General features: G+C 42.4%; 1 protein-coding gene across 2 annotated transcripts in view; it reads left to right on the top strand.

Moving 5' to 3' along the window:
• FAT3 (FAT atypical cadherin 3) overlaps window positions 1-14,808 on the top strand; it is a 616,260-nt gene that overhangs the window by 535,592 nt on the left and 65,860 nt on the right. For both annotated transcript variants that reach the window (XM_070490463.1, XM_070490462.1), the window contains exon 13: window positions 712-945. In XM_070490463.1, the coding sequence (XP_070346564.1) occupies window positions 712-945 (234 nt within the window). The remainder of the gene's footprint in view (window positions 1-711; window positions 946-14,808) is intronic.

Raw genomic sequence — 14,808 nt, 5'->3', positions numbered from 1 at the left:
TGAGTATCTGGAAGCAAAGAGACTGCCCCTTCTGGGTCTACGGATCATTGATGTGATTGAGCATCAGAGAACTATTCCATTTTCTATGCTTTTTCTGGAGATATAGCAGAAATCCAGAGTCATAGCTGATCTCCAGAGCAGGTCTTGAGAGGTATAAAGAGGTACAGGGCTTCTCCATGTAACCAAAAGAAAGAACCACTAGTAACAGAGGTTTCACGGTGGGATTAATTAATTTGAAGATCATACGCCTGGTTCACTGTTGCATCCAGAGTCCCATAAATTTTTCCCTGATGCTTGAAAAAATTGAATTTGAGGCCAGCCCAGTGGCATAGTGGTTAAGTTCACACACTCCACTTCGGTGGCCAGGGGTTTGCCACTGCAGATCCTGGGAGCTGACCTACACATGGCTTATCAAGCCATGCTGTGATGGGCATCCTACATATAAAATAGAGGAAGATGGGCACAAATGTTAGCTCAGGGCCAATCTTCCTCAGCAAAAAGAGGAGGATTGGCAGCAGATGTTAGCTCAGGGCTAATCTTCCTCAAAAAATAAAATTGAATTTGCTCTATTTTTCAAAGTATGAGGCACTTGAGCCAAATGTCATTGGTCCTTCCTGTATTGGGGGTTCTTTATATAATTGGTTCTCTGCTCTTCAAAGAAAGGCAGTTTTTGAAAAGCCAGGCCAACCATGCCACTATATATTTTCACAGGTGAGTTAAAAACCTTGGCTCGGTTGGACCGGGAGAGGGTCCCTGTGTACAGCCTGATTGCCAGGGCCACCGACGGGGGTGGCAGGTTCTGCCAATCTGATGTCCGCCTGATCCTGGAAGACGTGAATGATAACCCCCCTGTGTTTTCTTCCGACCACTACAATGCCTGTGTCTATGAGAACACGGCCACCAAGGCTCTGTTGACCAGAGTTCAAGCCACGGATCCCGACGTCGGTAAGTCAGTGAGAGAGCACTGAAGGCTGTTCGCCCTCTTTCTAGGGTTTGAAGAAGTGATAGTATGAATTCTTCTACCTTTTAACAAAGAGTTTGGGGATTTTTTTTAACCTTTAGAATATAAGTAATAGCTTTCTTACTGGCCCATTCCTCCTGAACATAGTTAAAATGCTGTGTAGCAGGGAGAATTCATTTCCATTTCTATAAAGAATTGCATCACATGCTTCAGCTGAAATATGACAATCTCAATTTATTGTAGTGCCCCATAGTGCAAAGACCAATTACTAAATGTGCTGCCGGTCCACTGTGGATTTTTTTAAACTGTCATTTTCCAGAGTATTTTGGTCACATACAAACTGACATTACTAGGCCGGGTGGGGGTGGGGGAGATAAGAAGGAATTCGAATGGAAAGTTGCTAATAAAGTTTGTGTTCAAATCCACTTTACATAATGAGATGGTGAGTTAGAAAAGACTGGAGCTAATTGCTAGGTAGTCATTCTGAGACTGCATAAGTTATTGAGGTGACTGCATGATGGAATATAAATACGAAAGGGCGTATAGACAGCCTCTTGGTGGTGCATTCTAAGAGCTGTAAATCAGAGGACTAGGGAGTGATGGGGTGTGTCTGGTATGCTAAACAGGCCTTTATATAATTCAGTGTCTTATCGCTTAATTCTGAATTGAAAGAAAAATTATTGCACTAATGGAAAAGTAAATACATGATAATTAGTTGAAAACAAACGTAGAACCCAGGGTCTCTGCATATTTCCCCTTAGAGAAATTAGTGGCTACACTTTGAATTATTGCTCTTACCTCATTAGCATAATTTTCAAGGCTGAGAACCAACCCTTCAAAAGTCTGCATATTATAAAGCTTGGTAAAAAAAATGGTAAACAGGAAAAGACTCTTTTATTGATATATAATTATGTAATACCTACAAAGACCCTTTTTTAAAGGAGGGTTAGCAAACATTCTCTGGAGTCTTATTAGCAGATTTTTGGGGAAAAGAGGACAGAAATCATGCAAATGAGTCTCAATAATTTAAATTTGACTCTGTGAACCATAGATGAAATTTTAAGATTTAAATTTTTTTTTATTTTAAATTGAATTGAAATTCCAATTTTTAAAAATTAGAATTTTTCTACTCAGTTCCGTTATGAAGGACTTGGATGTGTGCTAGAGATTGGAGACTGAAGGAGTCTGGTTAGTGCACGTGGTATTTCAGACAGTGGGAGTGGGGAGATGTTACTGACTCACAGGCGTGGTTGTGGTGAAGAAGATGCAGTTAGCTGCAGCCTCCTTTTCACTCTGTGAGTCAGCTGGCTGGGTTGGGACTTGGGGAAGAAGGGATGACGAGACTCTGGGCATTTAGCAGGGCAGAGATGATAAAGCCTTTAAAGGACCAAACCAGAATAAGGAGCTTATCAGCACCTCCCTCTGCTCATTTGCACTATTAGCAAAAGTCTTACGTTCAGAGCTTCAAAGAGAGACAGAGGTTGTGAGTTTTGCTGACCCCTGTGTATAAAGCACGCTCACCAGACTGTTGTGTAAGCCTCCAGTAAACTCTAGCATAGCACACCAGATTCTGGTTCATTTGCTCAGTTTTTGTAGGACTCTCTTAGCTTTAAAAATATGCAATAACTAAGATAGCTGGGGAAGAACAAATGAGCACTTCTGAAAACACAAACTGAGCACCTGCTGGGTCCCAGGCCCCATGCTGAGGAAACGGGTATGAAGGTCCGGGTCAGAGCTTGCAGGAGGATTCCAGGAGCAGCGGCATCAGGCTGAGCTGTGATCAAACCGACATTCTCCAGAGTCCCTGGGTGTCAGTGACTGGTGGCTTATGCCATTGTCATTAGCAGCCTGATCAGAACACTTCCTTCCCCCGGAGTACCCATTTCTCCGTCTTTCGTAAGGGACCAGAGACAAGCATGAGCTGTGTACTGAGATTTACCAAGTTGCCGAGTGGGCCATTCACCTTGGGGCCACACTGAACCTCCGACCTCAGGCTGCGCTGGCACATGAATCGTTAGGCTGAATCCAGCCCTGTAGTGTCTTTAGTTTGACTTGTATACAGTGTTCAAAGAAGTTTGAATTAGTGGTCAATACTTACAAGTCAGGAGATTTTTATTAGAAATTTCAGTTTCTGGCATTTTATAAAAACAGCAACAGTATGGAGAAGACTCAGCAATTCCAGGCATAGTCCCCCAGTGGTAGGAGTTAAATAGCAGCTGCCTCCTTGATATCAGCCAGTGGTCCCCCTCCCAGTTCCTGGCCATTCAATTATTTGTCACCGCCTGACCTCATAGGCATTCACAACCCCTTCTCTAAATGACAAGGAAATGTCTGATTTTTTAAAAACTTTTTATTTTGAAATAATGATGGATTCATAGGAAGTTGCCAAAAAAACCTATAGGAGGTCCCATGTACCTTTCACCCAGCACTTCCCCCAATGATAACGTCTTGCATAGCTGAAGTACACCATCAGATTTTGGCATGTCTGCGTTTCTGTGCAATTTTCTCACCTGCGCAGCTTCATGTAACCACCACCACATTCATCCACCACAAGGTTCCCTCCCGCCACCCCTTCATAGCCACACTGACCTCCTTCCTGAACATCTTTCCCAGTCCCTAACCCCTGGTAACCACTAATCTCCATATCTGTAATTTTTTTTATTTCAAAAATGTTGTTTAGGGGCCAGCCCTGTGGCAGAATGGTTAAGTTCATGTGCTCTGCTTCGGAGGCCCAGGGTTTCACCAGTTTGGATCCTGGGGGCAGACATGGCACCACTCACCAGGCCATGCTGAGGTGGCGTCCTACATGCCACAACCAGAAGGATCCACAACTAAAATTATGCGACTATGTACCAGAGGGCTTTGGGGAGAAAAAGGAAAAATTTTAAAAATCTTTTTTAAAAAATGTTATTTAAATGGAATTATATAAGTTTGTAACCTTTTGAGATTGGCTTTTTTCGCTCAGTGTCATTCCCTTGAGATCCATCCAAGTTGCCTAATTGATTGATCCTAGTGAAGAACGTTGGCTCCATTTGTGCAAATAACAGGGCTATTTGCTTCATGAAACTTCTTTTAAGCATATTCTTTTACCTGAATTTCTAAATTATTTCAAAGCATTTGGCTACAGTATATACTAAGTCACTGTAGCTTGCAGAGGAAAGACAAGTACTATATATTCATCTGCAATCTGATGCCATAGCTTCATGAATTCAAAGCTCTTACATGATGCCTTACCAAATTTTCATATCCTGGCTTTTTAATTTTAGAAACATTATTGCTTTTAGCTGAACAACTCTTTCTTATGCTCAATTAATTATTCATAATAAACCAAGACTTAATGTTGGAATAACTGCCTAGGTCAGGAATAAAATAAAAACAGAAGAGGACAAGATAATTTTAACACCCATTTTATGAGTTCTAAGAAATAGTTTGGCAACCGTCTAGATTTTAGTATTAAATTCTTAGTTTTCCTGTAAAATGGAAATATCCTCAATTCCATGACTTTATGACCTAATACTTATAAAAATTTAATCTTTTCAGTAAAGATTAGGAGACCTTTCGTTTCACTACTCTTTGGGCTCAATATCTTATGATTTAATCTACCTCTTAGTGGTAGGATTTGTGTCCAGGTTCCCAATTTTGAGGGTTTTTTTTTTTTTAAGCTAGCGAAGGGAATATGCAGTCATGAGCTAAAATCTACAACCATTTCAGGCAAAGTGACGTGAAAATTAAATGTAAATTTCCACTATAAAATATACTATAGTCTATGATATATTGAGAGGCCAATTTCCAGTTATTTGAGATGCAAGAGGACATTTTTCTTCTTTTGGATCACAGACATAAAACAAAGAAATGTTCTAATGAGCAACTCACTTATTCCCTTCCTGTGAAATATTTTCTGCAAGGTTTGGAACTTCTTTCGGGGATTTGAGAGGAACTTGGAGGCTCGTAACACACATTACAGTTATTTTCCATTCAATTTCACAGGCATTTAATGAGTAGTTAGGTATTGGGCACTACAGAAGGAACTGCAAGATTCTCGGGGATGAGGAATGTGCAGTGGCAAGCCTTGGGTCATATGCAGTAGTGACGGGCATGAATTAGAAACACACATACCTGAAATAAAAGGCAGAGCTCCTAAAATAAATAGGATTTCAACAGGCAGAGGTAGGAAGGCATTCAGGAAGACAGGAACCATAAGGATAAAGTCATAAAGCTGGGAAGGTGTGGACCCAACTGAATAGAGAGACCCCTGGACAGAGAGGGGTAAATGAAATAAGAAAAGTAGTCTGAGATATGACTGTGGTGGTTAATGAAGGCCAGGAATTGTGTGCTTAAACCAACAGGTAGAAAAGAACCGTGGAGCATTTTTGAGAAAAGAAGTCCAGTTCTGCGTTTTGGAAATGCTAATCTGATAGGAGCCTCCAAAATGAGCGTGGGGAAAGCTCCTAGGAGGGTGTTGAGAATGACCACAAGGGCCAAAATTAGAGTGGTGGCTTTGGGATTTAAAAGGAAGGAGCAGATGAGAGAGAGATTTTCGATGTGAAATCTGTCAGCTTTGGCAATTGATTGGATTGCAGGCTAGATAGACAGGCTAGACAAGATTTCAGACTTAGGCGCCAGGTGAAGGTGCTGCATGAGCAGTAATAGCATAGGTGGCCTGACGTAGGACCTGGTATAGAGAGAAAGATGAAAAATTGGAGACATGTTGGGAATTAAAGTATAGATCTTCAGGAAAAAAGTCAAGATAACAAGTTTGGTAATCATGACAAAGTGGGGAGGTCTTGCCTTCAAGGGGTTGACAATCATAGTGGGAAACAGGCATGCATAAGTGAACATTCAAAGAAAATGTAAAAAATGTTATAATAGAGTTGCATCTGTAAAAGTAGGGATTTTTAAAGGATTAGTCAGACAGCACATGTAAAATGCTAGCACAGGTCTCTGTGGGAATATTAAAACGTGAGTAGTGAATTTTCAAGTGGGGCAACTCAGGAAGGATTCACAAAGTGGTATTAGCATTTACTTAATAAATGAGTCTTAAGGGTTGGGGCTTGAACCTGGATAGGCAAGAAGAAGGGAAAGATCCAGTACCGAGAGAGAGATAAGGATTGTATTAGCCAGGATAGGCTTGACTAGGCTGAGGTAATTTTTAAAAACACTCAGTTGCTTAGCACAGCCAAAGTTTCGTTCTCACCCATGTGAAGTACAGGTTGGCTTGAGTCCATCCAGTGACTTGGAGATCTGGTCCATCTCGTCAACACCAGTTTCTTGATCTTTGGCTCCCAAGGTCACCTCAGCAGAAGAGAGGGATGAAGGAGGCATGCCAGCTCTTAGCTGCCTCAGCCTGGGAGAGACCTATGTCACTCTGTCGTCGTCTATTGCCCAGCACTAGTCAGAACAGGCTGGGAAATGTAGGGGAGGCCATGGGGATATGTGGTGAGCACCCATTGTCTCTGCCACAATGATGAAAGCAGGAAAGGGCAACTGGCCCAGCAGGTCCCAAAGAGGCAGGAGAGAGTGACATTACTAATATGGGTACGGGTGGGTTAGCCTCAGCAACATGGAGAGGCCACTTGACCTTAGAACTGAAAGAAAGGAGAGAAGAAGAAAGAAAAAGTCTGAAACCCAAAAGAAGAAACTATGAGGGAGTTGCTGAGGATAACCCAGTGGGCGGACACATCTTCCTTCAGACATCTCCACGTGGTAAGACGCTCTGTCATCCAAGGAGACTAACATGGCAGGAGCTGGGCTGCTGCACTGAGGAGAGCGTAGGGAGTGTATTTCAGGGGCTAGGGGAAACATGAGAGGGAGTCAACAAGAAATGAGGAAGAGAACGTGAAAGCTGTGTAAGTGCTGGGTTATGTGAATGCGTGGTGGGACCAATCAGTAGAGTGAACTACATTAATAGAAAATGTGAGAAATTCCCTCTCAGAGTTTTCCAGAATTATGTCATTCCCTCTAACGTTAATACTTAGATCCTCATATTAACAGAGAATAGGAAGAGACAGAGAAAACTTACCTCTTGACAAAACTTTTCCATTTTGACCCAAGTGTTTCTTTTTCCTCAGCCCTCAGCATCCTTAAGTTTGCACTGTCATTCACTGTAATTATGCAAGCTTGCTGTCCATGTGGGGGGTTCATTTTCTGAGTGTTTCATGAGGGAGATGGCATCCTGACTGCTGTGCTGTGCTCTCCTGGGGCAGAAGCTAGAAGAAACTTGTTTTTCCAAAGCCCAGATCTTGTCAGAGGAAGTCAGGGGCTGGCCCAGTGACTTGGAGCATCCTTGCTCTAAGAGTGTACCTCCTTATGAAGGAGGAGGAAATTATTTATCTGAGAGGAATGTTCACGAAAATAACCACTGAGCATTGCTAAACAGAGATCTTTCCGACCAAACCACTTTAAATGAATCTACAAGTTATTTCTTGCCTCTTCTGACTCGTCCTAGGCTTGTAGGTCTGCCACTTGGTAAAAGACAGGAAAAGAGACGGGAAAAAATGCTAAGAGATGAGGTAAGTCCACGACTATGACAGAAAAGCAGGTTGAGTGTTCTGGGTTAGCAGTTTTCTGCATTGTTCTGGGACAAAGTCTGAGGGTGTCATTCACACTAATCTGTAAGAATCAAAAACGCTCGTCTACACGTGGGGCTCTCACTTAACTTCAGGTTTGATGGCCCAAGCAAAGTTTTGATTCCTGTGATGGTGTTAGATTTGAAATCTTCCATCATCACCTTCTGGTCTCATGGAGGAGAGCAAATATACGTTCAGTATGCCTTCTCTGAATGACTTAGCTCCTGAATATATTACTTTTGCACTGGGCCCCAAAGCAAAAGCAAAAAAAAGTCATACCAGACCGAGGAGGTAAATTCTGAAGCACATTTTTCCACTGCCTTTGGCACCTGGGTGTGTGGGACACGGAGGAGGGACAGTCTGTGGGATCAGGAAGAGGTGGCTGTATCCATGGATCCCACAAGGAGGCACGCAGGCAGCCTGCTGTTTTTCCCTTCTAGGACTTCCCATGTGGACAGCTTCTTTGCAGCCTCATACCCCAGTTGAGCTAGCACCCTGGCCTCCTCTGGACCCTGCGGATCAGGCCAGGGGGATGTTCCCAAATCTCCCTAAGGGATGCATCTCCTAGTAACCTCATTGATCAAGAGGCCACATGGGCATGGGGAAAGCCCTGGTTGATAGTGTCCTGTGCTATGTGCAAGCTGTGTGACCTTGGGCCAGTTATTGGCCTCCCTCAGACTCAGTTTCCTCCTTTATAATGTGAGAATGACAGTAGTTATGCTTGCTTTACCCCTCGAAGGGTCAATGTGAGGTTCGCCCAGGAGTGAATGGAAAGGAGTGAACCATCTAAGACCCAGTTGGCCCTCTTTGCAGTTAGATCTCCCTACTCTAAGCTCCCGCAGCACCTCGAGACCGTCCTGACATGGAACTGCTTGCATGTCACTTCTCTACTACTCTTAACCCCTCCAAGGCAAGATTGGTGCTTAATAAGAATTTTAAATGATGATAATCATAGTATGGCTAATAACATTTACTGTTTGAGTTTCTACTACATGCCAGGCACTGTGCCAAGTACTGCAGATACGTATTTCCCCTTCTCACAACAACCCTGAAAGTTGGTATATAGTTTTTTGTGGTTCTATTTAACCTATAAATAAACTCTGAGAGGTTAACTTGCCCTGAACTACAAGCTTGTTAGTGGCAGAGCCAAAGGAGGGTTGATTAACAGATAGATATCCAGCTAATCGTGTTTTAGCCAAGGGAAGTGGTCCTCAAAAAGTGGTCCCTGGACCTACAGTATGAGTATCACCTGGGAGCTTCTTGGAAATGCAGACTCTGAATGAGAGACTCTAGACCAGTGGTTCTCAAACTTCAGTGTGCGTCCGAATCACCTACAGGACTTGGTAAAGCCAGGATTGCTAGGCTCCGCCCCCAGAGTTTCTGATGCAATGAGTCTGGGAGGAGACCTGATCATTTACATTTCAGAGTAATTCCCAGAGGATGCTGGTGCTGATGTTCCAAGGACCAGACTTTGAAAGCCACCTGCTCAGGAATTCTCAATCTTTTTGTGTCATAAATACTTTAACAGTTTGGTGACTACAGATCACTTCTCAGGATAATATCGTATAATTCTTAAAATATAGAAGTTACAAATGAAATAGATTTGTCCAAATGTTCTTTTAAAGTTGTTACATAGTAATATGAACTTCTGCTTTAATATATTCAGTAACAAGATCTAACACCGTAGATCTAATAACCTCCATATTCTGGAGAAGTGGTAAGCAGAATTTACATGCAACAGCCGTAAAATTATGTGAAAATAGCTGTGATTTCTATTGGTTACAAGTCACAGGTGCTGCTACACTATAGTGATGTATTGCCTACATTTATAATTGAATGTGATGCTAAATCCAGTTAGAGGTTATTGAAAATAAAGGTGTAAATTTTTCTTCCTCTGTGATAGGCAGCCTCTAAGATGACCCCAATGACCCCCAACTCATGGTAGTCACACCTCTCTCCTTGAGACTAGGCTGGACTTACTGATTCACCTCTGATGAAGAGAATATGGCAGAAGTGATGATATCCCTTCTGAGATTAGGTTAAAAAAGACTGTGCCTTCCAACTTGGGCATGCTCTCTATATTAGTCAGCTAGGGCTGCCAGAAGAAAATACCATAGATTTAACAGCTTAAACAGCAGAAATTAATTTTATCACAGTTCTATAGGCTAGACATCCAAGTTCAGGGTGCCAGCATGGTCAGGTTCTGGTGAGGTTGAGTTCCTGGCTTGCAGATGGCCGCCTTTAATCTGTGCTCATGTGGCCTTTCCTTAGTGTATGCTGTGGAGAGAAAAAGAGCTCTCTCTGTCTTTCTCTTCTTAAAGGCCACCAATCATACTGGGTTAGAGCCCTACCTTTATGACGTCATTTAACCTTAATGCCTTCTAAAAGCCCTATCTCCAAATATAGTCAGACTGGGAGTTAGGACTTTAACACATGAATTTGGGGGTGACGAAATTCAGTACATAGCACTCTCTCTCACTCTCTCTTGGATCACTCACCCCGTTTTATGCTGCTAAGTTCTGGGCTCACTTGGCATGGAGCAATAGAGAACTAATACACTAATGCAAGTTCATGGGCATCCTGAATTTTATCCGTATATCCTTAAGAGTCCCCTACCATAGCTATTATCCTTCCACAGGCTCCACTCTGTGAGGAAGAGGGTTTTCATGCAGGTCAGTGGCAATCAAAATAGGGCCCACCCTCGAGGAGGAGCAGTTCAGCCAAGTGGGGAACACAGCTGCTTTGACGTGGGCAGGGCTTGAGGGCGTGAGGGCGTGAGCGGCTATTGGCTGCTCCTTGTTGCTGCTCTCGTGGATTTATGGGTTCTCCTTGGGGCTTTAGGCCCACTTCCTCTGTGAACTGTAGTCCTAGTAGATCTGAGAATGTTACCACTGCTGAGGAAAAATCCAGTCAAATCCTTCTTTTTCTGAAGAGGAAACTGAAGCTCAGGGACAAAGAGACTTACCCAAGATGACTGACTTAGTAGCAGAACTGGATCTAAAAGGAGGGTATCCTGACATCTCAGGCCAATGCTCTTTTCTATACTCTAGTAGTTTCTACCAGAAGATGTTTCAAGAGGGATTCAATTCTGATTTCAGCCTATCTGTTCTTAAGTATCATATATTCTATATCTTTCCTAACACCTTAGAAATTCTTATCAGGGCCGGCCCGGTGGTGCAGCAGTTCAGTTCGCACGTTCCGCTTCTCAGCAGCCCGGGGTTCGCCAGTTCGGATCCCGGGTGCCAACATGGCACCGCTTGGCAAAAGCCATGCTGTGGTAGGCGTCCCACGTATAAAGTAGAGGAAGATGGGCATGGATGTTAGCTCAGGGCCAGTCTTCCTCGGCAAAAAGAGGAGGATTGGCAGTAGTTAGGTCAGGGCTAATCTTCCTCAAGGGAAAAAAAAAAGAAATTGTTACCTCTAAGCTGCATAGGCCAGTGAGTCAACATGTTTTTCTTTTCTTCATCAAAGCTCTGTTGTTCTCTGAAGTATTAAATCTTTGAAGGCAGCTGAGGGACTATTAAAATGTCCATAAAAATTAAATAATCCCCCTAAAGACTAAGAGATACAAGCCATTCTCTGGAGCACGTTATGGTCGAAGCATTTTGTTGTAGATATCAAAAAATATCATCCTATGTTCAAAGCTCTTCTCCTGAGAGCCCAAAATACTTAAACATGTAATTTTACTATGGCAAGAACAAATCTTGATACTCCCACCTCCAGATGGAGAAATTGAGGTTCAAAGGTTAAGTGACTTCTCCCAAGGCATCTGTTAAATGGATAGTGGTCCTGAGTACAGGGCTCCAGGGCCCCGTGAGCCCCTTCCTGAATTCTTTACCTCCACCAGCATCAGGACTAGATGGTGGACTGTGACACCCCGTCACCTCTGTGTCACATTTGTCTGTCACTTTGGGAAGTGACATCATACAGAGACCAGATTAAATATCCCAATTCCAACACTTACTCTCTGACCTTCAGTAAGTTCCCCAACCCCTCTGAACCTCCACTTCCTCCCTGGAAAAATGGAGATATTAATTCCTTGTTTTCCCACCAGATCATGGGCTCCTGGAGGGCTGGGATACCAGCCTGTTCACTTATGTTTCACCAGCACTAGCATGGCACCAGCCACCCAGTACATGCTTGATATGTGTCTGTTGAACTGCCAAGTTGTCAGGAGAACAAAGTTAGACATTCCACCTAAATTCCCTAATGTCATGTCTAGGGCATATGTGGATTCCTTCTTCCAGGGACTGTCACACACGCAGCCTGGGCTCCCTTGTGTAGGAATCCTCAAATCCCCTCTCCACTTCCATTGGAGAGAATATGAATGTCCTCTGTCTCACAAGGCTTCATTTGGGAATACAAAGTCACCACCCCTCTCCCCCCTGCTCAAGAAAATAGGATCCCTTCAGTTGATTAGGGCCCTACAAACCACCTCCTCCCAGATTCCAGGATCCAGCAGCAGAGAGAAAATAATGCTCAAAAATCAGACAAACTGGTTATCAGCCCTGGCTGTGCATTGGAATCCCCTTTGGAACTTTACAAATAAACAGACAAAAATAAACAAATAAACAGGCCAGGATGCCATCTCCAAAACCTGATTCAGAAAGTCTGGGATAAGGCTGGACATATAGTTTTTCCCTCTGGTTGATTATGATGCCTCGCCTGGTTTAGGAGTCTTTGCCTTTAACGCGTGTAAGCTGTTGTTATTACTCTTCTTAAAATCTAATTTCTTCCACGTTAGGGGTCAAAACACTTACCGTCATATGGAACAGCTAATTCCTTTGAGAAAGGGATATCTTAGTGAAGTGTTTTAGCATCACCCATGGGCAGAGAATTCTGATTTCTAACAGGTAATCGCAGGGATTCATTCCCATGAGCTCACCCATTCACAGGATGCCTCATCAGAACAGGTCGGTAATGCCTCTGAGCTACTCAACTGGATCAATCCTGATCCAACACAACGCAAGGCAGAAGACGGGTTTAAGGGAGCGCTAGAGTGTTTGGGGGGATTTACACGTACCTTTGGGCATTTTCTACAGAATCCAACGACCCCTACTTTGCTTCCTGCCTCTGCAGGGTATGTTGAGGTTCAGTGGAGTGTGCTTACCAGCGTTGCTGCAGGATACACACTATCACTTCATCTTGCGAAGCCTCCTTGACAGACACAATTATGTTGTCCATCATCTGCTGGGGAGCTCTTTAAATAACTTCTCACACATTACAAAATGCTTCCCACCCACACACTCTCTCCAACTCACTCCTTCCAATCTTCTTCTTCTCTCTCTACTAATTTATCCATTAACTTATGCCCAGTTACTCCAGCTATAATTATTTATAACAGCTTTGGTAATTTGCTAGTGGCTCTGAAAATAAACAACATTAGCTTCTGCCATTCTGAACTCCTAATTTAGCAATACCGAACCCTTTACCCTTCTCTGAGTACACCTTGCAATCTTACCCTTCTTAACTTCACATTCGTTCACATCACATGACATGCCCTTTCTTCTTGTCACTTTTCCACTTTGGTACTCCTCACAACTCATGTCTTTCCTTCATGACTCAATTCACTTTCTCTAGGAAACTTCCCTTGGCCACCCCTCTCCAACAATCAACTATATACATGCTTGTCTCCTGAGAAATAGGAGCCATTTGAGAGTCGAGGTGCTGTGACCCATTCTTCTTTGCAGCCCCCATACCTGCCGTACCGCAGAAGTCCTATGAGTACTTATTGGCTGGATGAGTGAATTGATCTGATGGTCATACTTAATGACCCCCTTGGGAAACATTTTTAGTATCATTGTTGGATAGCAGTCCAACATAAAAGTTCTACGTACCAATAGATGTGGAGTTTGGGGTACTTAGTTGATGAATTAATTTACTTATACTTGACTATCTCAGGCCTAGCAAAGTGCCAAGCATAGATGGTTGAAAGAGTTCATACCCAGATGAGCTGCAGCTTTTGAGATATCACGGAAAGTAGTCTCGCTCAGCCACGGGGCCAGCTTTCTGGGTGTGCAGCCTTGAAGTTGTACAGGGCCTTTGCTTAGAAGGGCCTCATGTTGATTTAATGCTCTGCTGTGGCTGTGTTGAACTTGTTAACATTGTTTAAACAAGGGGCCTTGCATTTTTATGTTGTGTGGGACCGCACAATCATGTCACCAGTCCTACTCAGCAGAGCTGGTGCCAGGCCAATTGGCGAGTCCCCAGGAGGTTTATGGTATGATTGGCATCTCCCTGACTCTGTGACTGGTGCCGCCTCCTGTCTTTTTTTGACTATTCGAAAAGCCAAGGGACTAATGACCCCAAGAGTTGGTATTTTGCCCTTGGGAATGTGCCAGCTTTAGTCATCACCCAATGAAAAACTTTTAAAAGGCACTTAAAACAGAAATAATTAGAGAATCTATTTAAAAGTCATTTCTAATTAAAAAGTAATTGCAATTCCACGGGCCTCCTCATGGCAACTTTCTGTTTTATTTCATATCATCCAAAGGCATATTTTAAAGAGAATAAAGACCAGTCAGTTTGAGTCCTTTCACAGTAATGGGATTTTACTTGTCTCCCACAGACAATGAGATAAGAATTTTAGGCTAGCCATTTTCTTCTACAGCTTAATTTAAGTGTAAAAAAACAGTTTAAAAAGTGTATCTTTAGAAATAACTTTTAAAACGAGACCTTTGGCAAAAATTTATTTTCTAAGTAAAGTGAGTGTCTTTTTGAGCACAAACTAATATGAGGAATGGAAATATCCAGAAAAAGCAGCCTTATACAATAGATAAGTATCTTTTTCTACAATTATTTCAAATGGTATATACATTGAGAATTAAACTGGCCTGAAAAATAACTTGAAAATTTGACTGCTCTCCAAAACTGATATTAAAGAATTATTTTCCAAGTACATGATTTTTGTAATAGCTCTTTTACTTATTACAAAATGATCTGTGTCTGCTGAGTAAAATCTGGAAAGACAGGCAAAAAGAAAAAAACAGTCAGTTCTAAGCATTGTTGCCATTTTGACAGAAATCCCTTCTGCATTTGTTCTTTACAAAAACAGGTTCCTAAACTATATATTGCTTTCTAACCTGCTTTTTTCACTGGCTTGCAAACATATTATATATTATTTTACACTTTTGAATGATGATATATATAGTATTCTGTGATATGAAAGTACCATGATTTATTCAACCACTCATTCTTGGAAAATTGGGTAGTGAGCAGTTTTTTTTTTTTTTCCAAAAATGCAAACGTCTATTTAGCAATAGCTTTTTATAAATCTATGAA

The sequence above is a fragment of the Equus asinus genome, chromosome 20, assembly GCF_041296235.1.
Source record: "Equus asinus isolate D_3611 breed Donkey chromosome 20, EquAss-T2T_v2, whole genome shotgun sequence".
Taxonomy (NCBI): Eukaryota; Metazoa; Chordata; class Mammalia; order Perissodactyla; family Equidae; genus Equus; species Equus asinus.
Note: the sequence above shows the minus strand (reverse complement) of the source record. Positions and strands in the feature narration are given on the sequence as shown.